Source organism: Syzygium oleosum, unplaced genomic scaffold, assembly GCF_021117445.2.
Source record: "Syzygium oleosum isolate NSW1041296 unplaced genomic scaffold, Sole_v2.1 Sole_v2.13, whole genome shotgun sequence".
Taxonomy (NCBI): Eukaryota; Viridiplantae; Streptophyta; class Magnoliopsida; order Myrtales; family Myrtaceae; genus Syzygium; species Syzygium oleosum.
Genome location: NW_026607497.1, coordinates 1,441,750 through 1,469,502, shown reverse-complemented (window position 1 = coordinate 1,469,502; position 27,753 = coordinate 1,441,750). Strand labels below are relative to the sequence as shown.

Sequence of the window (27,753 nt, the reverse complement as noted above, 5' to 3'; positions counted from 1 at the left end):
ACCTGGAATAAATTTGTTCAGAATAAGTATCAGATTTACAATAACATAGAAGGTTTTGTCAACTTCAAAATCAATAGGAGTTTTCCTCAACAATCTCCCCCATTTTGATGGTGACAAAACTTTCTTTGCAGATTGAATTATTTTGAAAATAAATAAACATATTAAGCTCATGAAACACAGATTGAAAGAGCAAACTCTATTGATATCTGTGTCTTTCTTCCTTTGAATATAACCTGTAAATCTGCAATATAATTTCTCCCCCTTTTTGTCATCAGCAAAAAGATAATAATAGAGAGAATAAGTTACTGAGATTTAAGTAATCAATCAGTCTAACAATAATTATGAGATATATTACAGACCAATTGAACAATGTGGAGAGAAAAGTTAAAAAACAGGCTATTTTTTAGGAGTACGAATCAGTTGAAAATTTTCCAATATAGAGACAGCCTCCTCAATCTTCAAACTGCATTGACCTATGGCCTTATCCATGTTGGATGAGCACATAGTAATGGCTTCTTCTAATGCTGCTTTATCTGCTGCTGCCTGAAGTTGTTGAGCCTTGGTGTTTTCCTCAACAATTTTATGTAGATTCTGCATATGTTGTTCTAAAGCAGCTTGCTTGTCTTTAATCTCAAGCATAATAGAAAGGATGTTCTGATTTTCGGATGGCTGACCTTGGACATTAGCTTCCTCAGACTGATTGTACCCTGTGGCTGATTCTGGTGGAATCTCCCCCTGAACAGGTGCTTGATCTTCAGAAACATGTCCTGCATGAATGTATTCTGAAACCTTGGAAGCTGGTTCAGGAACATGTTCTGGGCCTCCTGTTTCAAAGTGTTCTGCTTCTGCTTCATTATTTTCATCATGCAGAAGAATTTTACGTTTCTTGCTATACACTTTTAGTGGGGTAGGAGAATCAGGCTGCTTGCTGGCTGAACTGGTTCTTTTCCTTTGCTCCTTTTCTTTCTTAACTTTGTTTCCAACAGATTTTGCCTCTGACTTTTGAGCCTCTTTTCCTTTTACTCTGTCCCTTACATCTTCAAATTTCTTCATTTTGGAGAGCATTCGTTCTCCAACAAACATAAGAGGTAGCATGATTTCACGCAACTCACCAGGAATAGATATATTGATAAACATAAAGATACGAGTGATTAAAGCTCCATATGGCAGATGACCCTTATCCTTCTGTAATGCTCTGTACATATGAAATATGATGAGGTGAGGGAGAGAGAAGGATTGACCTTTCAAGATAGCCCAAATGAGCTTTATCTCTGATTTTGATAGGTCAGTTTTTGATGTATCTTTTGGCTTCAAACAGTTTATTATGATCTTATGCAAGATCACAGATCGTCTGGATAAGTCAGAATAGGAGATATGGTGCTTTGATCCTTGAGCAAAGTTTGGATTTTCAGAAGCCACCTGAGAAGCTTCTTCAAGATTCACTGCCAACGGAGTAAAATTGGAGTGTGTGGCTCCAATTATCCTTGCCAACTCATGCGCCTTTAAGTCAACCTTCTTGTCACCAACAGTAAACTGTATCCAATTTGGTGACAGAATTGAAAGATTGGAATAGAAGTAGGCAGTCAATTCAGCATAAGTATTGGCAGATTGAAGGCAAAATTCATAAATCCCTAACTTCTCAAACAGGTGCTGTACAGAAATGTCAGCCTTCTCCAGGTATTCGAAATCCACAGTCCTATTGTTCATTACCCCTCTAGCAAGTAACAACTTGTAGCACATATGATGTGCAGTGCTTCTGAACAAGCCTCCTGTTCCAGGCAAACCAGATGCTATGCCCACCTTTATCTCAAAAGTCTCAAAAAATCGTGCATCATCATCAGGAATAACAAATTTTGAGGTACTAGTGGACTTAGGGCTTACATGAACCGATTTCCTTTCAGAAGAAGTTGAAGTTTCTCCAACTTTTTCCTTGCCCTTTCTGGAGGAAGTCTCTTGTGGGGTAGAGCTGGTTGGAACTTGTTCAGATTTAGTGCAATATTCATAATAGGTTTGCACAAGGTGAGTTTCAGAGCGAAGATCGTTGTCTTTCAGACAAGCAAGAAGGACCGACTCAGAGGCATTATTCCTTTTCAACCTTTGATAAATTTCCCACACACGTTTAATGCTTCTGAACCGAAAATCAGTTTTACCAGACGATTTTGGTGGAGACGATCGCTGAGGTGTTGACGCTTCAGAAGGGTCTTCAGGATGGTCGGATTCTGAATCTGAAACTTCCAAATATTCCGCCGGTGCGGTAGACTTTGAGTCGTGATTGAGAATACGGGAGGATCTTCTACGGGCCACCATCTTGACCGGCATGATGATCACTTTTGGAGACGAAAGTTTCGATCTTTGGAGGAAGAGGAGGAGAGTCTCTGAATATCGGAAGGTTTTGAGAGTAAAAGATCGTACTGATAGGGTTTTGTAAAGAGAAGGACGGGTTTAAAAAGGAGGTGAATAATTTTTGGAAGGAAAAGTTACTTTTAGAAAATAAAAAGATATCCCAAACAAATAGGAAGAAAATATACTCTTTGAAGCTTAACCAAGCATGATGATATCATAACAATATATTAAGCACATTTTATCAGATAAATTAGAATACATACCTGATTTGCTTCCAAAAGTAACGATTTTAAAAATATTCTGCCAAAGATGTCAAAAAATATACCCGCCAAAATTTGAATAAGGAACGTACCTTTCTTTGTGAGTCTGAAAAATGTTCAGACTGAGAGTACTTGAGTCTGAAAAATTCCTGTCTATCAAACACTTCAAGAAAATGGATAAGTGATGCACAGTTTGTCTCTTATGAATTCAAATGAAGATTTATCAAGAGGTTTTGTAAATATATCAGCTAATTGATTCTTAGAATCAATGAATTGAATATTCACATCACCATTTTGAACATGATCTCGAATAAAGTGATGCTTGATTTCAATATGCTTAGCTTGAGAATGAAGAATTGGGTTCTTTGTCAAATTGATTGCACTTGTGTTGTCATATTTAATTGCAACACTTGATTCTTCAATATCAAAGTCTTGTAATTGCTGCTTCATCCACAGAATCTGTGCACAGCAACTTCCCAATGCTACATATTCTGCTTCTGCTGTAGAAAGTGCAACTGTAGTTTGCTTCTTTGAGTACCAGGATACCAACATATTCCCAAGCAGTTGACATGTACCTGAAGTACTTTTCCTGTTCACTTTACATCCAGCTAAATCGGCATCGAATATCCAAGAAGAGTAAAATCTGAATCTTTGGAATACCAAAGGCCTAACATTGGATATGTTCCAATGTATTTGATTATTCTCTTTCTTTAGAAAAATGAGATTCCCTTGGATCGATTGAAATCTTGCACACATGCAGACACTAAATAGAATGTCAGGTCTAGATGCAGTTAGATACAATAATGAACCTATCATGCTTCTATATACCTTTTGATCAATCTTTTTACCATTTTCATCTTTGTCCAGTTTGGATGAATGAGACATGGGAATGTCTGTTTTCTTGCAATTCTGTAATCCAAACTTCTTGATAATCTCCTTTGCATACTTCTCTTGGCAAATGAATGTACTATCTTTGGTTTGTTTCACTTGAAGGCCAAGAAAGAATGATAATTCTCCCATCATACTCATCTCGAACTCGTTCTGCATATTCTTTGAGAATTCCTTGCAAAGCAATTCGTTAGAGAATCCAAAGATTATATCATCAACATAAATTTGAACAAGTAGGAAATCCTTACCCTTTCTCTTAATAAATAAAGTTGTATCAACCTTACCTTTGGTGAAGCCATTTTGCATAAGGAAGTTACTTAACCTTTCGTACCAAGCTCTAGGTGCTTGTTTCAGACCGTAAAGAGCCTTCTTGAGTCTGTAAACATAATCAGTCTTTCTAGGTTCTTCGAAACCAGGTGGTTGTTCCACATATACTTCTTCTTTGATATATCCATTCAGAAAGGCACTTTTCACGTCTATCTGAAATAATTTAAAGTTATGGAAACAAGCATAAGCTAATAGTAGCCGAATGGCTTCTAACCTTGCAACTGGTGCATATGTTTCATCATAATCTATGCCTTCTTCTTGAGAATAGCCTTTTGCAACTAGTCTTGCTTTGTTTCGTGTAACTTTCCCTTTGTCATCCAGTTTGTTTCTGAATACCCATTTTGTTCCAATTACTGGATGATTTTTGGGTCTTGGCACAAGCTCCCATACTTTATTGATTCTGAACTGCTGAAATTCCTCCTGCATAGCATCGATCCAGCTTTCATCTGATAAAGCTTCACCAACTTCTTTTGGTTCTATTTCTGATATCAATGCCAAGTTGCTGATATTCTCTTTGTGTTTGGATCTTGTCTTGATGCCATCTTCTATTTCTCCAATGATGAGGTTCTTCGGATGACTGGATTTATGTTTCTAGTTTTTGTCAAATCTTTCCTTCTTAAAATTTGCAGACTCTGAACTTTCTGGTTGAGTCTGTATTGTATCTTCTTTTCCTTCTTTTCCTTCTGATACTGATTATTGATGATCTTCTAATAACTCTTGAATGTTGGGAGATGGTTCAGATTCATCTCTGTGAGTCTGAATGTTTTCTTCAAACCTTACATTCATTGATTCTTCAACAGTCTGAGAGTTCTTGTTGAAGACTATGTATGCTTTACTTGAAGTAGAATATCCAAGGAAAAATCCTTCATCTGCTTTCTCATCAAACTTACCAGTGCGGTCATTTGGATTTTTCAGAATATAGCATTTACAACCAAACACACGAAAATATGAAATGTTGGGCTTTCTACCTTTGTAAAGCTCATAGGGGGTTTTCTCAAGAATGGGTCTGAGAAAAGCTCTGTTAATGATATAACATGCTGTAAAAACTGCATCTGCACAGAAATAAAAAGGAATTTTGCTTTTAATCAGCAGAGTTCTTGCCATTTCTTGCAAAGAACGATTTTTCCTTTCCACAACACCATTTTGTTCTGGTGTATAAGGAGTAGAAAAATTGTGTTGAAAGCCATTTTCCTCACAAAAATCTGAAAAACTTTGATTTTCAAATTCTCCCCCATGATCAGTTTTAATGCATGAAATGGAATAGCCCATTTCATTCCGAACTCTTTTTGCAAATTTTGAAAAATGTGAAAATGCTTCATTTTTATGAGCAAGGAAGAACACCCAAGTAAATCTTGTGAAGTCATCAACAATAACTAAATAATATTTCTTACCACCAATACTTTGTGTTCTGATTGGTCCAAATAGATCCATATGAAGAAGCTACAAAGCACGATCAGTGGAAACATGATGAATAGACTTGAAAGAACTTATTACTTGTTTTCCTAGAGTGCAGGCATTGCATAACTCTGTTTTCTTATATTTCAAATCTGGTAGACCTCGAACCAGTTTCTTGTTTGAGATCTTTGAGATTTGTTTCATACTGATATGTCCCAATCTTCTATGCCATAGATCTTCATCCTCTTTGATTGAGATCAAGCAATGAGTGGAGTTTGGATTGACATCTAGAAGATAGATATTGCCATGTCTTCTTCCTGTAAATGTTTGAGAAGAATCTTTGCTTGTCCCTGAGCATGTATCTTCTTAAAAGTTTATTCTGAAACCTGTATCACATAGTTGGCTTATGCTTATCAAGTTGTAGTTGAGTCCTTTCACCAAAGAGACATCATTGATTGTAAGTCCTCCAATTTCAACTGTTCCTTTGCCAATGATTTTTCCTTTGGTATTTCCTCCAAAGGAAACTTTTCCACCATTCAGACTGTGTAGATCAGCGAATATGCTTGGATCTCCTGTCATATGTCTAGAGCATCCACTGTCTAGGTACCACTTCCTTTTTCTCTTTGTGGTAACCTACAAAAATCACAACATCTCAAGTTTTCTTTGGTACCCAAATTTGTTTGGGTCCTTGAGGTATAGGCTGTTTTAACAAAATCTCTTCGAACAGGTCTCTAGACCTTAGGACATTCATTCTCAAAATGTTGTGGATCTCCACATTTTGAGCACCCGAGTGCACTTCGGCCAACAGGTTTTACAAAATTCCTTTTGAAATGGTTTTTATAAGCTTGTCGAGGAGGTCTTTGTTTTAATCTCTCCTTAACCTTTGGAAAATCAATCAAGCTATCACTTTCCTTCACAAATCCGAGACCAGATTTGTTGTAGTAAGGAATTTGGATAGAAAGGATATGCTTCAAGGTTTCTGAACCCTTTGAAAACTTGGAAGTAATTTCTGAAACTTGCTTTTTCAAAACCGCATTTTCTTTGGAAAGAAAATCTCGACTTTCCTTGACTTGATGAAATTCTTTTTGAAGGAAATCAATTTTTTCTTTTTGTGAAACATCCTGTTGCCTCAGTGATGAATTTTCCTTTTTCAAAGAAGAGATGCATTTAAGAGCAGTCTTGAATTCAAAGCATAATTCATCAATGTAATTTGATACTTCAATAGGCATGTCAGAATGTTTTACCTCAATCTCCACTTTGGGATCAGAATCTGAATTTGAGTCTGACTTGGCCATTAGACAGAAATCTGAATCTTCATCACTGTCTTCACACTCTGTATCACTCCAGGTTTCTGCTTTCAAGGCCTTCTTTGCTTTCTCAAACTTGATCTTCTTTTTCAGAAGTGGACAATTTGGCTTAATATGTCCATGTTTCTTACAGTGAAAGCATATAACATCCTTTGATCTCTCTGTTTCATCGAAAGACTTCTTCTTCTCAAAAGGCTTCTTACCTCTGAGGTTTCTTCCTTTGATCTTCATTTTCTTATACTTCTTTATAAAGAGAGCTAGTTCTTCATCATCAACGTCTTCATCTTCAGAATCTGCATCAGAATCAATGTTAGTCTTCAAAGCAATTGACTTATTACCTCTGGATTTATTCTCCTCATTCCGTTTTTCAGTCTCATATGATTGAAGAGTTCCAATTAACTCATTCACTGATAGAGGCTTGATCCTTTGTGTCTCTCGAAGAGATGTTTTGATGTTATCCCACTGATTTGTCAGTCCTCTCATAAGTTTGTTGACTTTCATTGCATCTGGAACTGGTTGACCTTGATAAGCAAGACCGTTTACTATATCAGTAAACCTGTCATACAAATCAGCAATTGATTCTCCAGGCTTCATTTTGAAGGATTCATATTGACTAAGCAAAAGATTGATTTGAGTTTCCTTGGCCCGATCTGTTCCTTCATAAGTAACAAGGAGAGTATCCCAGATTTCCTTAGCTGATTCACAAGCAGCAATTTTTTTATATTCAATAGGTGATAAAGCACAATAAAGAGAATAAATTGCTTTGGAATATAAGGTTTCTCTTTTGGATATCTCAGTTTGAGATAATGGAGGATCTGCTGCTTTGCTTGCATCTGCCTTTTCTTTTGAATCAGAAGATCTTGGATTGACTCCTCTGATGATGACATCCCATTGCATGTGATCAATTGACTTTATGAATGCCTTCATCTTATTCTTCCAGACACTATATTCCTTGCCATCGAAATATGGTGGTCTGTTGTTGCTCTGTCCTTCAATGAGCCCTGGAGCACCATAGCTAGCCATATAGATCGTTAGCTCAAAAGTAAGACACTTCAATAAATGAGCAACCTTGCTCTAATACCAATTGATGTAGCTAGCAAAGATCACTTAGAGGGGGGGTGAATAGGTGATCTAAAACAATTTTTAATAATTTATGCGGAAACAAAATAAATCACAGAAGAGTCTGAATAAAATTCAGATTCAAGACAGATTATATAGACGGTGCTCTTGATGTGCAGAATGTAAAATAAGAGATAAGGGATAGAGAATCTGCACACAAGTTTATAGCGGTTCGGCTTATAGCAAGCCTACGTCCACTCTCCCACGCTTACAGCCTACTGGCTGTATTTCACTATGTAATCAAGAGGAATTACAACTTCTGAGTGTTAACACTCTTGTGTATGATAGGACTCTGTATCTCACACAATCACTCTTACAAAGTGTCCCTCAAGATCTTAATTTTTTGCTCAGAACGACAAGAGAAATGATTGGAGTATGCTCAGACTTTTGGACTTGTTGATTCTTGAATCTGTATCTCTTCTGCTGCTCGTTGATCTCCTTAAATACTCCTCTACTAGCCGTTGGACAGCTTTCAGATGATCATCTTCCAATCTTCACTTTGGACAGATTTGTATAATAAGGATTGAGTAGCCGTTGGATGACAGATTCTGAATCCCGCTGATTCTGATCGCCCATACAATCAGAATCTTGGTTTCCATAAGTAGAGCTTTGTCCGTTGTAATGCATTCTTGTCGTGATGTTTGATTGTCAATCAATTTGATTCAGATTGAGACAATCAGAACATTCCTTCTGTGAAATCCATGCCGGATCACTAGCCGTTGTGTTACGTTCGAATTCTGCGTCGAAGAAATTCGCGTGCGCATCGGAAGAACTTCGTCAAGCGTCAAGAATTTCTGCGTCCGAATAATTTCTTCGTCGCATCTCGCATCTGAATAACTTCTGCTTCTGCATCTGCATCTGAATAACTTATGCGTCTGAATCTCAGAACTTAGATTATGTGGGTCTTCAAAAACATACTTGACAGTTTGTAAAGTCTGAATAACTTTCTTCTGAGCTTCCAGAATATACAGACCTGGAATAAATTTGTTCAGAATAAGTATCAGATTTACAATAACATATAAGGTTTTGTCAACTTCAAAATCAATAGGAGTTTTCCTCAACAGTTTGTTCACTGTTTGTATGCATTTCACCGTTTCTTAGCTACAGATGTAAACTGGCATTTGCTTTGATTATCTTTCTCCAGAAATTTTGTAGGTTTAGTTATGCGGGGATGTTGGGCTTGGATGTTGTGCGGGATAAGGACATTATAAATGTCGTAATTTTCTTACTGCGTTTGTTATAACTTTTCAATAAATCATTTGAATATCGAGACATCTGTAAAAATGTTTACTTGAGTGTCGTAACTTTTCAAGTGATCATTTGAGTGCTATAATTTTAAAAAATGGTTCACCAACCAGTGTCGGATCGCTTGAAAAATTGTCAACTCAAGTGAGCGTCCCGAGAAAATTATGATAATTATGGTGTCCTTTTCATGATTTTGTGCCTAGCTGACCATTTTCTGCTCTTAGAAGTGCCGTAACCGAATCCAATTGCTTGAGAATTTCCACATTTTAGAGTCTCTTTGATTTCTTTTTCTGGGTTTTCTGGGTTCATACAACTTTACGAATTGGTGGTTCATGGCAAAACATCATGAAGTTCCAAAGAGGAAACTACTCGAGATTAAGCCTCTAACGTTCACTAAATGTGGCACTCATGTTACAGAGCATGTCTGAAGGTTTCCTTCATCTTTTTTGTGATATACACTTACGCAGTAATTCGTCAAATCAAGCTTGCACAATCATGGCAGGCATATAATGATCACGCAAGGAGCATTTGCTTGTACTCATTCATCTCCTTCCGCCCTGGAATGGAAGTACCAGATCAGACCTAGTGCTTCTACACAACCCCAAAAAGTATCCTCATCTTTGTTGGATCATCAACACAACTCCGATTTATTTCTGAGGACTCCTATAAGGACAAGACGCATTCCTTTCTCGTCTTTACAAAATTTGTCCAAGAAGATATGGCATCTTCTGCAAGGCTCTCGCAAGCAATCCTGAAGCTCCCTCTCCTCAATATAAGTATGATGTTTTCCTGAGTTTCAGAGGTGAGGATACCCGCAAAAACTTTGTTGACAATCTGCACGATGCTTTGTGGCAAAGAGGAATTTGTGGCCTTTCAAGACGATCACGACCAAGATCTTCCAAGGGGAAAATGCATTAAATCGGAAATATTCGGGGCAATAGAGAAGACAAGGTATGTACTTCTGATTTTTTTTCTGAAAACTATGCTTCTTCTACTCGGTGCTTGGAAAAAGTTGCTAAGGCTGTGGAGTGCAAGGATATCAATGACGGATGATACTGATCTTCTACAAGGTCAATCCATCTGACCTACGGAAACTAAGGGGAAACTTTGGGACAGACTTTGGTAAAATTGAGGAAACTTATACGGGTGACAAGGGAGATATAAAGAGGTGGAAGGATGCATTGAAAAAAGCCGTTGGTCTTGCCGGAAGAGAATTGAAAGATGGGTAGGCCTCTCTTCCACTAACTTGGAATGATTTATTTTCTTTAAGCTGCATGCCAAGAATGCCATGACTGTCATACTCTATATTATGATAGTTCTTCTAAACCAGAATACATGATTAACTCCTCCGAAAGTAAATAGCCTCAATGCTCCCTGGGGAACTAATTATCTGCATTTCTTCGTTGAAGATATGAGACAGTTTATTCAGCAAATCATTGGAGATATCGAAATTAAACTGAGTCTTCAGCGGTCCTATGTTGCAGGCGGCCTTGTGGGAATGCATTCCCATGTTGCAACTGTTGTTCAACTTCTATGCTTGGGTGAGGGTGATGTACACAGTATTGGCATATGCGGAATGCGTGGCATAGGCAAAACAACTGTTACACGAGCAGTTTATGATACAATCTGTGGTGAATTTGATCATGGCTGTAGTTTTCTCGCCAATGTCCAAAAAAATTCGACAAAGAATGGTTATCTCTACAAAACCGGTTTCTTGGTGATATTCTCCAAGAGAAAAATTTGAGAATCAGGGACAATCAGGAAGGAGCCAACATGATAAAAGAACAAGTGCGACATTAAAAAGTTCTTATTCTTGATGACGTGGATAAAAAGGAGCAGTTGGAAAAATTAGCGGGAGATCTTGATTGGTTTGGACATGGGAGTAGGATCATTATAACAACCAGAGATGAAAATTTGCTTCTCCAATATGGAGTAAATGCCATATATATGGCGGAAAAATTATCTATTGATGAAGCTCTCCAACTACTTTATTTGAAAGCTTTTAAAAGTAACCATCCTCCAGCTGGGTTCCAGAAGCTTGCCAAGCAGGTTATTCGGTATGCTAATGGCCTTCCTCTAGCCCTTGATGTCTTAGGTTCCTCTGTGGGTAATGGAAAGTTGAGGCTATGGAAGAGAGTACTGGACAGGCTTAAAAAACGTCCAGATGGGAAAGTTTCTGACCGCTCAGATTAATTTTTGTGGACTACTGCAGAAAGAGAAGGAGATTTTCCTAGATATTGCCTGTTCTTCGAGGGAAAGGAGATAGCTTACATTACAGAAGTTCTGGATAATTGCAGCTTCTACTCAGATATTGGAATCAAAGTCCTTGTTCATAGATCTCTTGTTGCAATCAGGGACAACAAACTATGGATGCATGATGTGATACAAGAGATGGCTTGGGAAATTGCTTGTCAAGAGTTTCCCGAAGAGACAGGAGAACAAAGTAAAGTCTGGCTCTTTGAGGATGGTAGCTGTATTCTGTCAAAAAAACTCGGTGTGTACTCTGCATAATTAATTGGCACAATGCTTATTTTGAAATAGGAAAAGAACTTGCTAGTCATGCATTGACATACTCTGAGTTGTTTGTCAGGGAACAGGAAAAATCAAAGGCATAGTCTTGCAATCTGGTTGCTGGAGAACAGTGTGATTGAACGGAAACATGACAGACTTGAGATTGCTTGATGTTTGTGCCATCCACCTCTCTTCTGGGGTTGAGTACCTTTCAAATTAATTAAACCTGCTAATACGGGACAGCTGAAGTCTTAAATCATTTCCACAAAGTTTTCTTGCAAATAATCTTCTCAAACTCAATATGCCAGACAGCCCCCTTAGCAGCCTTTGGAGAGGGTAAAAGGTTGGAATTAATACTTGTGGGTGCGTATGCTTCATCAAACATGTTATATGTTCAACAAGCTAATAAAATTGTTCAACCAATTTTTTTTAGATCCTGGTCTTAGAGAAGTTAAAAATCATCAACCTCGATGATTCCAAATTACTCATCGAGACTCCAAACTTCACAAATTTCCCAAATCTAGAGAGGCTAATTCTCAAAGGTTGGAAAGCACTATATCAAGTTCATCCTTCAATTGGAATTTTAGAAAGACTCAATCTACTTGACTTGGGTGACTGTGAAAACCTCACTGGACTTCCAGATAGCGTAGGTAATCTAAATTTCTAAAAGTTCTCAATCTGTCTGGATGTTCAAACCTTGAAGAACTGCCTGAGAGCATCGAGGGCCTAGAGTGCTTAGAGGAGCTGATATTAGTGAAAGTGACATTACGCATCCCCCGTCCAGCTTGACATGCTTATGAAATCTGAAAAAATTACGGTTTCATGTTAGTAAAGGAAGGCCACAAAACTTTTGGAGGACGCTGACTCGTATGCTGAGAAGCACTCTAAACTCTAGTGGTCCGCGGTTGCCTTCATTCTCAGGGCTATCCACATTGACAGAGTTGCATATGAGTGGCTGCAGTCTTCTGGAAGGGGAAATTCGCAGTGATATTGGCTTCTTATCCTCCCTGAAGTTATTAGACCTTGCCGAAAACAGTTTTACCACCATACCTGCAAACATCAAGAATATCTCTGGTCTGGAATTCCTCTTATTAAATCATTGCAAAATTGAAGTGTTGCCAAGACTTCCAGAAAGCATAATCTGTTTGGCGGTTGACAAATGCCTCAGATTGGAAAGGATATCAAACCCATTCATTATATGCACTGTTGGCGACTCACAGTTTTGCTTCATTAACTGCTCCTGTTTGCTTCGGCAAGATCTTGATTTCACCTCGCAGCATAAGTACTCCATGGCGTTGCTTCGTTACATCATTTGCTGTTCCAGAATACTAATTCCTGGAATTTATGTGGTGTCTCCATGTCTACAATGTGAAATACCTGAGTGGTTTGGCTACCAGACTGTTGCACCTTTGTTAGAGTATAGGCATGTCACCTAATTGGCTTGACAATAATAGATGGAGAGGATTCACCATCTGTGCTTATTTTGAACGTACCAATTGCAACTCCTGTCAGAATCTGGAAACTGCCAACTTCTTTTTTTGTGACTTCTTTGCTGATCGAAACAGCTAGGTCCCACATTTAAGTTTCCCATCAGATTTGTCAATTCAGGTTGCCTTTAGCTAAGCTATGTGTCCGGTACTCAATTTCCATGTGATACAAATTGGCAGGTAGTGTCAAACCACATTGATGTTTCATTTAGGATCACCAACCCCTGGTTAAAGGTGGAGAAGTGTGGTGTTCATGTGGTCAACGAGTTCTGTCCAACAGAGTTTGATGATTTCTTAGACACGCTGTCTATCTCATCGCCCAGGGATTGGGATAGCATCAACCATGAGGTCCGACCACCAAGGGAGGGCAATACTCTCTATGGAACTATCATTCTTGAGGGCCTATACAAAATGCGAGGTGTAAAGAGTTGTGGGGTCAATGAGTTCAAACGTCACCCTGGAAATTCCGGAGGTCATTTTCTCGCGGAGCTCGTATATGTGACGTGGTATCCTCAGGGAATTCTAGGACTACCTATTCATAATATTTACGGAAGGTAATTCACAACTAGACTTAGATCAATGGACGGGGCTTGTGTCAGACCTTTCGAAATCCAGATAGACTACTAATACTCTAGAACTTTGTAAATCCTACCAAAATAATCCAGAAGACCACCGGCACCAACATCTCCATAATTATCAGGGGAATACTTTTGCTGCCTTTTGTGTTTTGCTTTCTCACCGTAACAATTTCTTTCTTACAGGTTATCGAAGATCCAGCATCTGTGGACCACATACATTCTTACCAGTAAGTGGATTCCATGTTTTTGAGAAACTTATGCCATACTTTTATACTAGGAAGTCCGCATGCATATTTCGATCATATGCTAATTTCACGTTTTTAACTGACCAATCCATTGTTTTCAAATTTATAACCAACTATATTCTACTTTGTTCATTTTCAAGTGATCCGTTTTTCTTTTAAAATCTTTTTTTCACCTGCAATTACAGTTTCAAGTACAAATTATAACATATTGCTAATCTACAATTAGAGTTTTGAGTTTCTGATCTAAAACGAAAACCCTCTCCATGTAATAGAGTCAATGAAATAATCTCTCTTGTGGCACCCAAGCAGGCCAAGAACCCTGATGAGCATTTTCTATAAACCTTGCTCGTTATTGAATCCTTGCACACCACTGATTTTCCCTTAATCAGGTTTGGTGGCCCAATTACACTAGATCAGAAATCAAATAAGGTGAGCTGCCATGTCTTCATTTAGCTTTCCTATCTACTCTTTTTTCCTTTGCATACGCAGAATGAGAGATTGATCTGTCCATTGAATCATCTCTTTCAGATCTGCTCCAACTTGTTACAAGAGCATACTGGACGTCACTAAGAAACCGTCATCTTGCAATTCGAGGTCACATACATGGCAGCACCAATTTGTCTATGTACACTATTTTGATAATCTGTCTGTCAATGGTTGATTGAATGAGCAGTCTTTCTTCGATTTATATAAAGTTTAATGTAACACAGGATGACTTATTGATAGTCTTGATTCTATCTTGGCTTCTCATGTAATGTGAGAAAGAGGCCGGTAGCTATTGAGAAAAGTTACTGTAACAAATTTTTGAGAAAGAGGACTGTCTTTCAACAAATACTTGTGGCTATGTAAAAGAATTTTTCTCCCGGAAGAAAACCACGAGCATAAGGGTTGCTATGTAAGAATGATGTAGCCGAATAACTAAATACTGCAGAAGATCTGGGCAAGCACTACGACAGAGTTTCATTCATAATAGATGACGCAGCTAACAAAATGAAGCAACCTGGTATTTGTTCAAACACTGATGTTACTTGTTCTCCATGAGGTTATGAGTGCGATTCACGTCGTGAAGGATCTCTGAATGGCTTGTAGTGCGTTGTCTAATTGCGACCATACCTCATGCCGAGGAACTTCCTGACTGCTTAGCATCTTGGTGGGATTGTGGGATGCGTTTGCCAACTTTGACATTCAAATCGGGGGTGATGGGGACCATTGTAGTAACGCCTCGAGGGGTTGCTAGCACCGGTCGTCCTCCCACCTTTTTTACTTATCAAAAGTAACATTGATTAGTTTACTACTCTTGGCAAAAATGCTGAGTTAGCCTTGGGTCACTAATCAAATAGAGTCCTAAAGGATTATGTTTCTTCCCCAAGTTGAACGAAGAGTCGTGTCTTGGGCTTTACTCCCTGCCAATAAAGCTCCGGAGTATTATGCAATTCGAAGTTATTTCTAAGGGTCTACAAGATGGGCTATAGATCTTGATGTGATGTATAGCAATTAAGATTCTATTTATTTCGCGAAAAATGAATAATTTAGAAAATATTTTCTAAAAAATGCTTGTATTACTTAAAATAATTAATCAATGTAAAATATTTTTATTATCGACAACAATTTATGTCTAAACATTTTCGTGGACGATGAAAATATTTATAAGCGATATAAGTGATCGTTTTTAGCAAAATATTTTCTAAATTATTCATTTTTCGCGAAATAAATAGAGCCTAAGAATCACGTCAAAGTTGTTATAGGCTCATCCTTGCGACATGCACTGGAAAGGGGAAAAGTGCCAAAGAAGTCCTAAATTTTTTGCATTAGTGCCAATTTAGTCATAAACCTTTTTTTGGTGCCAATTCAGTCCTAAACCTTTTGCATTGGTGCCAATTTAGTCATAAACCTTTTTTTATGCCAATTAAATCCTAAACCTTTTAAATTGGTGCCAATTCAGTCATAAACCTTTTGTTTTTGTGCAAATTTAGTCCTTCCGGTCAATTTTGACCGAAATTTGCCGACGTGGACGCCTACCAGCCGGCGGCCGGTCACCGGCGCCGACGTGGCGCTGACGTGGACAACTTTAATAATATTTTAATATTTTTTTGAATTTTTATTTTTTTCTCCTTTTTTTTATTTTTTTTTCCACTTTTTTTTTTGTCCCCCCCTCCTTCCTCTGGCCGGTCGCTGGTCCGGCGACCGGCCAGAGGCCAGAGGTCGACGAGGCTCAACCTCGCCGCGGCCTCTGGCGAGGGCTCAAGCCTCGCCTTGGTCGGGCGAGGCTCGACCTCTCCAGATCGGGCGAGGTCGGGCCTCGCCCGACCATGGTGAGGTTCGCCCTCGCCGCGGCCTCCGGCGAGGGCTCGAGCCTCGCCATGGTCCGGCGAGGTCGAGCCTCGCCCGACCAAGGCGAGGCTAGCCCTCGCCGGGCGAGGCTGCCGCCCTCGCCAGTGGCCGGCGAGGTCGAGCTCGCTGGCCTCTGGCCGGTCGCCGGACCGGCGACCGGCCAAAGGAAGGAGGGGGGACCAAAAAAAAAGTGGAAAAAAAATAAAAAAAAGGAAAAAAAAATAAAAATTCAAAAAATATTAAAATATTATTAAAGTTGTCCACGCCCCGGGACATTGACTACGCCGGCGGACGCCCACGTCGGCAAATTCCGATCAAAATTGATCGGAAGGACTAAATTGACACAAAAATAAAAGGTTTATGATTGAATTGGCATCAATTTAAAAGGTTTAGGACTTAATTGGCACCAAAAAAAGGTTTAGAACTAAATTGGCACCAATGCAAAAGGTTTAGGACTGAATTGGCACCAAAAAAAGGTTTATGACTAAATTGGCACTAATGCAAAAGGTTTAGGACTTTTTTGGCACTTTTCCCCACTGGAAAGGTAGTGTCAATTCATGTCTAAAAGTCTAATATACAGACTTAGGATTGTTACCTAGCAATTTGTAATTTCTGTTTCTTTACATCTGAATGAAGCGATTACACACTCAAATCTCCCAATTCTACCCATCTTCAGTTGCAAATCCAATGCGGAAAAATTGGGAACTGTTGTTTTGTGCCGAGTAACATTTTCAAAATCTTGAACAGTTGCATTAGATGATTTTTCACTTGAATACCTTACTAAGGAGTAAATGGATTCTCAAGTAACAAAAACCAACAGAAGCAATAAAATCCCCTTCCGGACGTTGGCGCTCTCTGGTGAATGTCAAACAACTTGGGTAACAAGAAAAACCACCGGTCTTGCTCGTTCGGTCACGCGTCAGAAGCTCGTCAATAGATTTGAACGAGTACCATATTTATTTCTACTTAAAATATTAACAATTATTTTAATAATCTAACAATATATATTTTTATAACTTACCAACGTCGGGGAAGATGCTAATTTTAATAAGCATTGCCAACCTTAATTGCCTGATGTACCCACATCCGTTACATTAAGATACTAACTAATTTTAATCACATATAAACTTTTTTTCTTTGCTAGGTTTATTTTTTTGGACAGATTTCTTCCTAGGATTGGAAAAGTATCAAAAATTCTTTATACGTTCAAGATTAACAACTATATTAATCTATCGAAATTTATCATTGTGACTTACCAAATTACTGACTTTTATTGAAAATTATCGACTTTAATTTGATTGATGTGCCAACCTTCGTCACATTAAGATACCAACTGATTTTAATGGCCGAATAGCAATCTCAACGATGTACTAGAGCGGATTTTGTACTCTTGGCATGGATCTTAAGATCTTTTTTTAAGGGTTAATACTATGACAAACTCCAAACTGGTACACAATGACAAAATCACCTTAAATAAATTTTTTAACCACAAAAAATCACAATCTGGTACACCTGTAGCAAATTTACCCCAAACTAATTTTTTGACTACCAAAAATCCCAAATTGATATATTTGTAATAAATTTACCCTCCGTTAGTTTCCGTTAAATTGGATTAATACCATGAAAAATCACAAACTAGTAAACTTATGATAAAGGGAGGTTAAAACCCCAAATGAGTACACCTGTTAACTACCAAGTATAATCCAACTCATCAATCGACACTAAAATTTAACAGAAACTAACGGAAACTAAATTTGTCACAAGTGTACCGGTTTGGAATTTTTTGTGATAAAAAATTAATTTTGAGGTAAATTGTCATGAACGTACCAGTTTGAGGTTTTTCGTTATATTATTCTTTTTTTTTTAATTGTGTAGAGTGAAGGAAACTACACGTAACTCCCTCCACACGGCAGGAAAAACGAACATGAAGTGACATACAAATATAAGAACCGGCAAAACAGCAAACAATCATCTTTTCTGGTGGGGTGCTTGACTTGAGCTTGACTTGAGCAGTCCTTCGCATGAACAGATAGATTCCGCTGGATCGTAGTCTCTCAAGCTCGAGCCTCGACGAGTTCGATCGGCTACTGCATTCGCCTCTTCGCTCGGACTCGAGCTTCTTCCATGCTCAAGGTTTTCTCTTTCTCTCTGCTTGATTCTGAATTTAGCTGTTCCTTTGTTTTGTTCATTGTTATGTGTGTTTCACCGTTGATTAGCTCCAGATGTAAACTGGTATTTGCTTGATTGCCTTTTTCCAATCCAATTGCCTGAGATGTTCCACTTTTTAGAATCTCTTTCAATTTTGTTTTGTTACTTTGTTCTTTTCCGCTTTTTCTGGGCTCATACATCTTTGCAAATTGATGGTTCATGTCATAACATCGTGAAGCTCCAAGGAAGAATCTAATCAAGATTATGCCTCTAACCTTCGATAAATCTTACATTCATCTTCCAGGGGATGTCTGAAACTCTCTTCTTGCTCTCTTTTGTTTTTGGTGATGCACAGTAATTCATCAAATCAAATGATCACGCAGAGGGCTTTTACTTGTACTCTTTCATCTCCTTTGGCCCTGGAATGGAAGTACGAGATCGGACGCAGTGCCTTTATATAACCCCGTAAAATCTCCTCATCTTTGTTGAATCGTCAACACTACGATTTATTTCTGAGGACTCCTATAAGGACAAGGTGCAATCATTTCTCTTGTCTTTGACAAAATTTGTCCAAGAAGATATGGCATCTTTCCCAAGCCCAGAAAACAAACAGAGTCAGTACAAGTATGATGTTTTCCTGAGTTTCAGAGGTGAGGATACCCGCAAAAACTTTGTTGACCATCTGCACGATGCTTTGAGGCGACGAGGAATCATGGCCTTTAAAGATGATCACGACCGAGATCTACCGAGGGGAAAACATATTAAACCAGAAATATTGGGGGCAATAGAGAAGTCAAGATATGTACTTGTGATTTTTTCTGAAAACTATGCTTCTTCTACCTGGTGCTTGGAAGAAGTTGCTAAGGCTTTGGAGTGCAAGGATATCGATGAAGGATCAGTGATACCGATCTTCTACAAGGTCAATCCATCTGACATACGGAAACTGAGGGGAAACTTTGGGAGAGACTTTGCTAAAATTGAGGAAACCTATACGCGTGACAAGGGAGATGTAAAGAGGTGGAAGGATGCACTTAGAAAAGTAGCTGATCTTGCCGGAAGAGAATTGAAAGATGGGTAGGCCTCTCTTCCAGTAATTTGGAATGATTCATTTTGTTTAATTCGCATGCCAAGAATGTCATGACTTTCATACTTTGTATTATGATTGTTCATCTGAACCAGAATACATGATCAACTCCTCCAAAACTAAACAGCCTCCATGCTCCCTGGGGAACTAATCATCTGCATTTCTTCGTTGCAGATATGAGACAAAGTTTATTCAGCAAATCATTGGAGAAATCGAAAATAAACTGGGTCCTCGGCTGTCCTCTGTTGTAGGCAATCTTGTGGGAATGCATTCCCGTGTTGCAGATGTAGTTGAACATTTATGCTTGGGCGAGAGTGATGTACGCAGTATTGGCATATGGGGTATGGGTGGCATAGGCAAAACAACCGTTGCACGAGCAGTTTATGACAGAATCTGTGGCAAATTTGATGATGGCTGTAGTTTTCTCGCCAATGTCCGAGAAGTTTCAGAAAAGAATGGTCTGATATATCTACAAAACGAATTTCTCGGTGATATTCTCCATGAGGACAATTTGAGAATCAGGGATGATCATAGAGGAGCCAACATGATAAAAGAACGACTGCGACATAAAAAAGTTCTTCTTGTTCTTGATGACGTGGATGAAAAGGAGCAGTTGGAAAAATTAGCAGGAGATCTTGATTGGTTTGGACGTGGAAGTAGGATCATTATAACAACCAGAGATCAACATTTGCTTCTCCAATATGGAGTAAATGCCATATATAAGGCAGAAAAATTATCCATTGATGAAGCTCTTGAACTATTTTGTTTGAAATCTTTTAGAAGTCAAGATCCCTCAGCAGGGTTTGAGGAGCTCGTGGAGCAGTTTATTAAATACACTGACGGCCTTCCTCTAGCACTTGATGTCTTAGGTTCCTTTTCGGCTAATAGAAGCTTGATGCAATGGAAGAGTGCGCTGGCCAGACTTAAAGAATGTCCAGAAAGGAAAATTATTGACCTGCTTAGGTTAAGTTATGATGGACTAATGCAGATAGAGAAGGAGATTTTCCTAGATATTGCCTGTTTCTTCAAGGGAAAGGAGAAAACTTACGTTACAGAAGTTCTGGACAATTGCGGCTTCTACCCAGATATTGGAATGGAAGTCCTTGTTGATAGATCTCTTATCGAAATCAGGGACAACAAACTGTGGATGCATGATTTGCTGCAAGAGATGGCTTGGGAAATTGTTCGTCAAGAGTCTCCTGAAGAGCCAGGAGAACGAAGTCGAATCTGGCTTTTTAAGGACGTATGCCATATTCTGTCGAAAAACTCGGTGTGTACTCTGCATAATTAATTGGCAAGCTTGCATATTTGATACAGGAAAATAACTTGCTTGTCATGTACTGACATACTACGAGTTGTCTATCAGGGAACAGGAAAAGTCAAAGGCATAGTCTTGCAATCTGGTGACTGGAGAACAGTGTGCTTGAATGGAGAGTCATTCACAAACATGACAAACTTAAGATTGCTTGATATTCATGCCATCCGCCTCTCTTCTGGGGTTAAGCACCTTTCAAATGAACTACGCCTGCTAATATGGGACAACTGCAATCTTAAATTACTTCCACCAGGTTTTATTCCAAAGAATCTTCTTGAACTCAATATGTGGGATTGCCTCCTTAGCAGACTCTGGAGAGGGGAAAAGGTTGGATTTAGTACTCGTGCATGTGTTTGCTTAATCAGACATGTATATGTTTGGCAAGCTAGTAAAATTTTTCAACCAATTTTTTCTAAATGCAGGTCTTAGAGAAGTTAAAAGTCATCAACCTCAATGGTTCCAAATTATTCGTGGAGACTCCAAACTTCATAAATGTCCCAAATCTAGAGAGGCTAATTCTGAAAGGTTGCAAAGCACTATCTCAGGTTCATCCTTCAATCGGAATGCTAGAGAGACTCAGTGTACTTGACTTGGGTGACTGTGAAAACCTCACAAGACTTCCAGATAGTGTAGGTAATCTAAAATCTCTCAAAGTTCTTAATCTGTCTGGATGTTCAAATCTTGAAGAGCTGCCTGAGAGCATGGGGGGCTTAGAGTGCTTAGAGGAGCTTGACATTAGTGAAAGTGCCATTACGCATCTCCCATCCAGCTTGACATTCTTAAAAAATCTGAAAAACTTATGGTTTCATGTTAGTAAAGGAAGGCGACAAGATTTTTGGAGGACACTGACGCGTATGCTGAGAAGCACTCTGAACTCTAGACTTCGGCGGTTGCCTTCATTTTCAGGGCTATCCTCTTTAACAGAGTTGGATATGAGTGGCTGCAGTCTTCTGGAAGGAGAAATTCCCAGTGATATTGGCTGCTTACCCTCCTTGAGGTTTTTATACCTAGCCGAAAACAGTTTTACCACCCTACCTGCAAGCATCAACCATATCTCTGATCTGGAATCTCTTGTATTAAATCATTGCAAAAATCTTGAAACATTGCCAAGACTTCCAGAAAGCATAATCTTCGTAGAGGCTGACAAGTGCCTCAGATTGGAAAGGATGTCAAACCCATTTATTATATGTACAATTTCTGACTCCAGGTTTTGCTTCGTCAATTGCTCCCGTTTGCTTCCGCAAGATCTTGATTTAACCTTGCAGCAGAAGTACTCCTTGTCGTTGTTGCGTTACACCATTTGGTGTTCCGTAAGACAAATTCCTGACACTTATGTGGTGTTTCCATGTCTGGAAGGTGAAATACCGGAGTGGTTTAGCTACCAGACAGTTGGACCTTTGTTGAGCATAGACATGTCACCTAATTGGTTTAACAATAAATGGAAAGGATTCGCCATCTGCGCTTCTTTTGAACGAACCAACTGCAACTCCTGTCAGGACCTGGAAAATGCCCCCTTCATTTTTTGCGACTTCTATGTTGATGGAAATCGGCTAGTTCCCACGGTTGAGTTTCCCATCAGATTCGTCAATTCAGGTTGCCTTTGGCTGGGCTATGTGCCATATTGGCTATGGGATACCAATTGGCGAGGGTCAAACCGCATTGATGTTTCACTTAGGATCACCAACCCTGTTTTAAAGGTGGGAAAGTGTGGTGTTCATCTGGTTTACCGCACGCATCCATCAGATTTTGATTATTTTCTAATCAGGTGGTCTAGCTCGTCGCCCAGGGATTGGGATCGCATCTACCATGAGTTCGGACAACCAAGGGAGGGCAATACGATCTTAGAACGTTCCTATCCGCCTTACTCTCTTGAGCAAATTTCCAAAATGCATGAAGTTGGAGTGCGATGTGGGTTCCGGAACTATCTGCGTTACCCTGGAGGTCATACAGTCGCGGAGTTTATATGTGCTTTTGGGGTTCATGGGATGCGTCATCAACCACTACCATTTTTTCTTGATATTTTTTATAGGTAATTCGCAACTAGAATTAATCAATTGACGGGGGCTTGGTTTCTGACCTTTTAAGATCCTAATAGACTATGAAAACTCTTAAAACTATGCGAGTCCTACCAAAGATCCAGAAGACCACCCCCGGCACCAACATCTCCAAAATAATCAGGGGAATACTTTTGTTGCCTCTTGTGTTCTGCTTTCTCACCGTGACAATTCTTTTCTTACAGGTTTATCTCGGACAACCAGACTTGGCCGTCCTTGCGCTTTACTGTAAGTGGATTCTATGGTTTTGTTGAGAAACTTATAGCAATACTTCTATACTAGAAAGTCTGCGTGCATATTTCAATCAAACGCTAATTTGACGGTTTTAACCGACCAATCCATTGTTTTCAAATTTATTACCGACTATATTCTTCTTCGTTTATTCTCAAGTAATCCGCTTTTTTTTTAATCAAATTCGTTTTTCCACCTAAAAATTACAGTTACAAGTATGAATTATAATGTATTGCTAATCTAAAATTGTAATTTGAGTCCTGCACTAAAGCCAAAACCCTATTTTATGGAATATAGTCGATGAAATAACTCCCACAATCTCTTTTCTGGCTGCCAACTCCATTTCTGAGTTTTCTCATCTGCTAAAAATGTCTCTCTCTTGTGGCACTGGCACTCAAGTAGGTCAAGAACCTGATGAGCATTTCCTATATACCTTGTGAATCACTACACACTGTTCTAAAAATTTAAGCTATTAGATAAATATATAATTTAATATTTAATTACTTTAACACACACCATTGATTTTTCCTTAATCTGATGCAGAGAAACCCCAGCCCATTTTATAGAGATATGGAACATTGGCATTATCCCAATGGGAATTGGTCACAAGGTCGGCAGTCACCGCGACACAAGCGAAACCCCTTCGCATGATATCTCTCCGTCCATCCTCCGTTCCCCCACCTTGGACCGGAGCCACAGGCAAAACGCTACCCCCCGCCCTTAACCATAAAACGTGGCGGCGACGGGAGACCGTGTGCGCACTACGCCACCCCCCTCGGCGCATCCTCAGTCGGTCGCCCTACCTGCGATTCGATTCTTATCCATTCCTCAGCTCAGCCGAATCAATCCGAAGCAGCATCGTCCTCCTGTGGAGGGAGCCTCAGGGTGAATCGCAATCGAAGCCCCTAAGAATCGACAGCCCTATCTGGCAGCGGTTGAGGAAGATCGGAACTTGGCTAGTATCGAAGCGAGTTCGTTTCGAGATTGATCGGACCCCTTTTGCTGTCTGGGCTCCTCGCTGTATGAACAGCACGTAGCGGAGAGGAATTTGGGTCGTCGTCGACGTCGTCTTCGATCTCTGGGCTTCAGTAAATGTCTGTGGAGAGATCGTTCGAAGCATGGGAGGAGGTGCAGCGGAGACGGTCAGGACCTAGCCGACCGCCTCGCGCAGGGCTTCACGGGCCTGATCCAATCCCACATGACCCCTCCTTCCTTCTCGTGGCCGAACCCCCCGCAAGCCAAGCTCTTCGACCTGGAGATACTGCCCCAGCAGAGCTTCGTGATGGCCGATTTCAAGTTGTACTATGTTTTGGCTGCATGACTTCGAGAAAGTGGCGCTGTCAGCAGCACTTTCATCCCTTTTCTTCCTCCTTGATAAGCCTTGATTGATTTGTTGGTTGCCGCGAGATGCTGAAATAGCTTTATCTGTTGGTTCCTGAGAGATGCTAAACCAGGTTGATGCTGGTTGCTGTGAGAAGCGAAAATAGTATATTTGCTGGTTGCTGTGAGCTGCTGTAGCTTGTTTGTTGGTTGCTTGAGATCCTAAATTTATTACTTTCCGCCAGTCTGTGAAAGAGACGTTGGGGATACATGCATTCCTCTAATCAGCTGTCCCCCTTTCCTTTCAATAGATAGATTCTTCCAAATCCTGCAGTAGATTGTCAAGCAGCTGTTACCCTATTATGTTTGAAGGTTGCGGAAGCTTTCCCTTTTCCATATCTTTAAAATTTCCTTTATTGCCTTTCGTTTCGAACCTTGTGACTATGGCGGACTTACTATGAACACTTACTGTTAAAATCTCCCATCTTGGCAAATAAGATTTGTATCATAGCAACTATTGGACTTTCTGGGAAGTCTTAGAAGTGGCACTTTTATCTGAGTTTCATGAAGATGATTTGACATATCATGGTGTTATTAACGTTGGATGAACAAGTTCGAGTATGTGATTATTGTGTTAAGCTTGCGTGAGTACCTGCAGAAGTTTTACTTAAATGGGAGAAGTAAGAAGATTGATATAAGGGATTGAGCTTGTGTACAAGCAAGACACTGGCAACTGAGCAATGACACTCCAAGAGTCATGTCATTTAGGATTTGAGTCAAAATTCCTGTATTTTTAGGGGATTTATACCCTGCCAATAAAGCTCATGAGTATTATGTAATTTGAAGTTACTTCTAAGAGTCTACATGACGGCTCTAGTTTTGAAGATCTCGATATGATGTATGGGCAATTAAGGCTCGGTTTATTTCACGAAAAATGAATAATTTAGAAAACATTTTTAAAAAAATGATGGCTTGTATTGTTTAAAATAATTAATCAGTGGAAAATATTTTCATTATCGATAACAATTTATGTCTAAATATTTATGTAAACAATGAAAATATATTTTGTTACGTTAATTTTTGTAAGCGGTACAAGCGATTGTTTATAGCAAAATGTCTTTTAAATCATAAGAAAACAGTGCCTAAGAATCACGTCAATGTCGTTTTAGGCTCATCCTCGTGACCCACGTACCGGAAAGGCAGTGTCGATTCATGTCTAAAAGGCTAATGTATGGACTTAGGATTATTACCTTAAGCATTTCGCAATCGCTGTTTCTTTGCATCTGAGTGAAGCGATTTCGCACTTAGATCTCCAAATTCTCCCCATCTTCAGCTGCAAATCCAGTGCGGGAAAAGAGGGAACTGTTGTTTTGTGCCGAGTAACATCTTCAAAGTCCTGAACAGCTACACTAGATGATTTTTTTTCACGCGAATACCTTACTAAGGAGTGAATGGATTCTCAAGTAACAAAAACCATCAGAAGCAATAAAATTCCCTTTCCGGACGTCGGCGCTCCGTGCCCAAAAAAAACGGGAATCTAGTTTCGTTTCGGTAATTGGCGAACGATGCTGGTGAATGTCAAAATGACTTTGGTAACAAGAAAAACGACCGGTAACTTTGCTCGTCCGATCATGCGTCAGAAGCTCGTCAATAGGTTTGAACGAGTACCATATTTATTTATACGTAAAAAATTACCAATTATTTTAATAATCTAACAATATATATTTTTATAACTTACCAACGCCGGGGAAGCTGCTTATTTTTTAACGAGCATCGCCAACCTTAATTGTCTGATGTACCCACATTCGTTACATTAAGATATCGACTAATTTTTTAATCACATATAAACTTTCTTTCTTTGCTGGGTTTATTTTTTTGGATGGATTTCTTCCTAGGATTGGAAAAGTACCAAAAATTCTTTGTACGTTCGAGATTAGCAACTATATTAATCTATCGAAATTTATCATTGTGACTTATCAAATTACTGACTTTACTTCGATTGACGTGCCAACTTTTGTCTTATTAAGATACCAACTGATTTTAATCTCTGATTAGCAATCTCAACGACGTACCATAGCAGATTTTGTACTCTTGGCATGGATCTTAAGATCTGTTTTTTAAGGGTTAATACCATAAAAAAACTTCAAACTGATACACTTATAACAAATTTACCACAATTAATTTTTTAACCACAAAAAATTCTAATCTAGTATATCTATGATAATTTTACCTAGACTAATTTTTTTTTTTATCACAAAAAACCCCAAATTAATATATTGGTAACAAATTTACTTTCCATTAGTTTCCGTTAAATTGGATTAACATCACGAAAAACCACAAATTAGTACAATTGTGACAAACACAGGATAAAACCCCAAACGGGTAGACTTATTGACACTAAAATTTAACGGAAACTGACAGAAGGTAAATTTATCACAAGTGTACCAGTTTAGAATTTTTGATGATCAAAAAATTAATTTAGAGTAAATTTATCACGGTGTATTAATTTGGAATTTTCGTCATATTAACCTTTATTTTTAAATTGTGTAGAGTGAAGGAAACTACATGTAACTCCCTTCGCACGGCAAGGAAAAGAACATGAAGCAACATACAAATACAAGAATCGCCAGAACAATAAGCAATCATCTTTTCTGGCGGGGGTGCTTGACTTGAGCTTGACTTGAGCAGTCCTTCGCGTGAGCAGATAGATTCCGCTGGATCGTAGTCTCTCAAGCTCGAGCCTCGACGAGTTCGATCAGCTTCTGCATTCGTCTCTTCGCTCGGACTCGAGCTTCTTCCATTCTCAAGGTTTTCTCTTTCTCTCTGCTTGATTCTGAATTTAGCTGTTCTTTTGTTTTGTTAATTGTTTTGTGTGTTTCACCGTTGATTAGCTCCAGATGTAAACTGGTATTTGCTTGATTGTCTTTCTCCAATCCCAATTGCCTGAGATGTTCCACTTTTTAGAATCTCTTTCAATTTTGTTTTGTTACTTTGTTCTTTTCCGATATTTTTTCTGGGGATGAAGAACAGCAGAAGTGTCAAAACTTGTGTACGGCGCTCACTTTAGTGCTAAAAGTTTGTTTTGAATCACTTTATTGCCAAATTTTTTAAAAAACGATCACTTAAGTGCCAACTCCGGTTAGTTTGGCCGAAAATTCGACGTGATATTTTTTTATTAATTTCTAAAGCTGATGTGGCTCGCCGAATGATTTAGTCAACATGTACACATCAAAACGAAGTAGTTAAGGATGTACATTTGGATTTTTCAAATATTTTTTCTCATTTTTTTCCTTCTTTTCTTTTTTTCTTCTCTTTCTTCTTCTACCTCTAGTCACCGCCGGTGATCGGAGGCCAGCCACCGGCCATGACCAGCCGCCTAGTCTCGCCCAGACGAGGCCACCGTCGCCCGCCATAGGCGAGGCTTGGCTGACCCTCGCCTGGGCGAGGGCAGGCAAGCTCCTGCGAGGGTCAGCCTCGCCTTGCCTAGGCGAGGGCGAGGGCTCCCATCGCCAGATCCGGCGAGGTCGTCGTGGCCTGGGCGACCTCGCCGGATTTGGCAAGGGGA

The 27,753-nt window shown here is 39.2% G+C and overlaps 1 protein-coding gene and 1 pseudogene across 1 annotated transcript; both read left to right on the top strand.

The window, feature by feature from the left end:
• Positions 1 to 9,393: 9,393 nt before the first annotated feature.
• On the top strand, positions 9,394 to 13,710 carry LOC130139677 (disease resistance protein RPV1-like; annotated as a pseudogene).
• Positions 13,711 to 17,994: 4,284 nt separating this feature from the next.
• On the top strand, positions 17,995 to 24,189 carry LOC130139676 (disease resistance protein RUN1-like). The gene is made up of 6 exons (XM_056317202.1): positions 17,995 to 18,169; positions 18,423 to 19,258; positions 19,443 to 20,538; positions 20,635 to 20,910; positions 21,006 to 22,559; positions 23,899 to 24,189. Exons 2-6 carry the CDS (start codon positions 18,765 to 18,767, stop codon positions 24,187 to 24,189), a joined length of 3,711 nt encoding a protein of 1,236 aa, XP_056173177.1. The 5' UTR covers positions 17,995 to 18,169; positions 18,423 to 18,764.
• The last annotated feature ends 3,564 nt before the right edge of the window (positions 24,190 to 27,753 follow it).

Bases quoted from the DNA above. Each gene is read 5' to 3' on its own strand.
- LOC130139676 (XM_056317202.1), top strand. From the start codon at position 18,765: ATGGCATCTTTCCCAAGCCCAGAAAACAAACAGAGTCAGTACAAGTAT. The intron at 19,259-19,442 runs GTAGGCCTCTCT...TCTTCGTTGCAG, and splicing joins GGAAGAGAATTGAAAGATGG to ATATGAGACAAAGTTTATTC. The intron at 20,539-20,634 runs GTGTGTACTCTG...GTTGTCTATCAG, and splicing joins ATATTCTGTCGAAAAACTCG to GGAACAGGAAAAGTCAAAGG.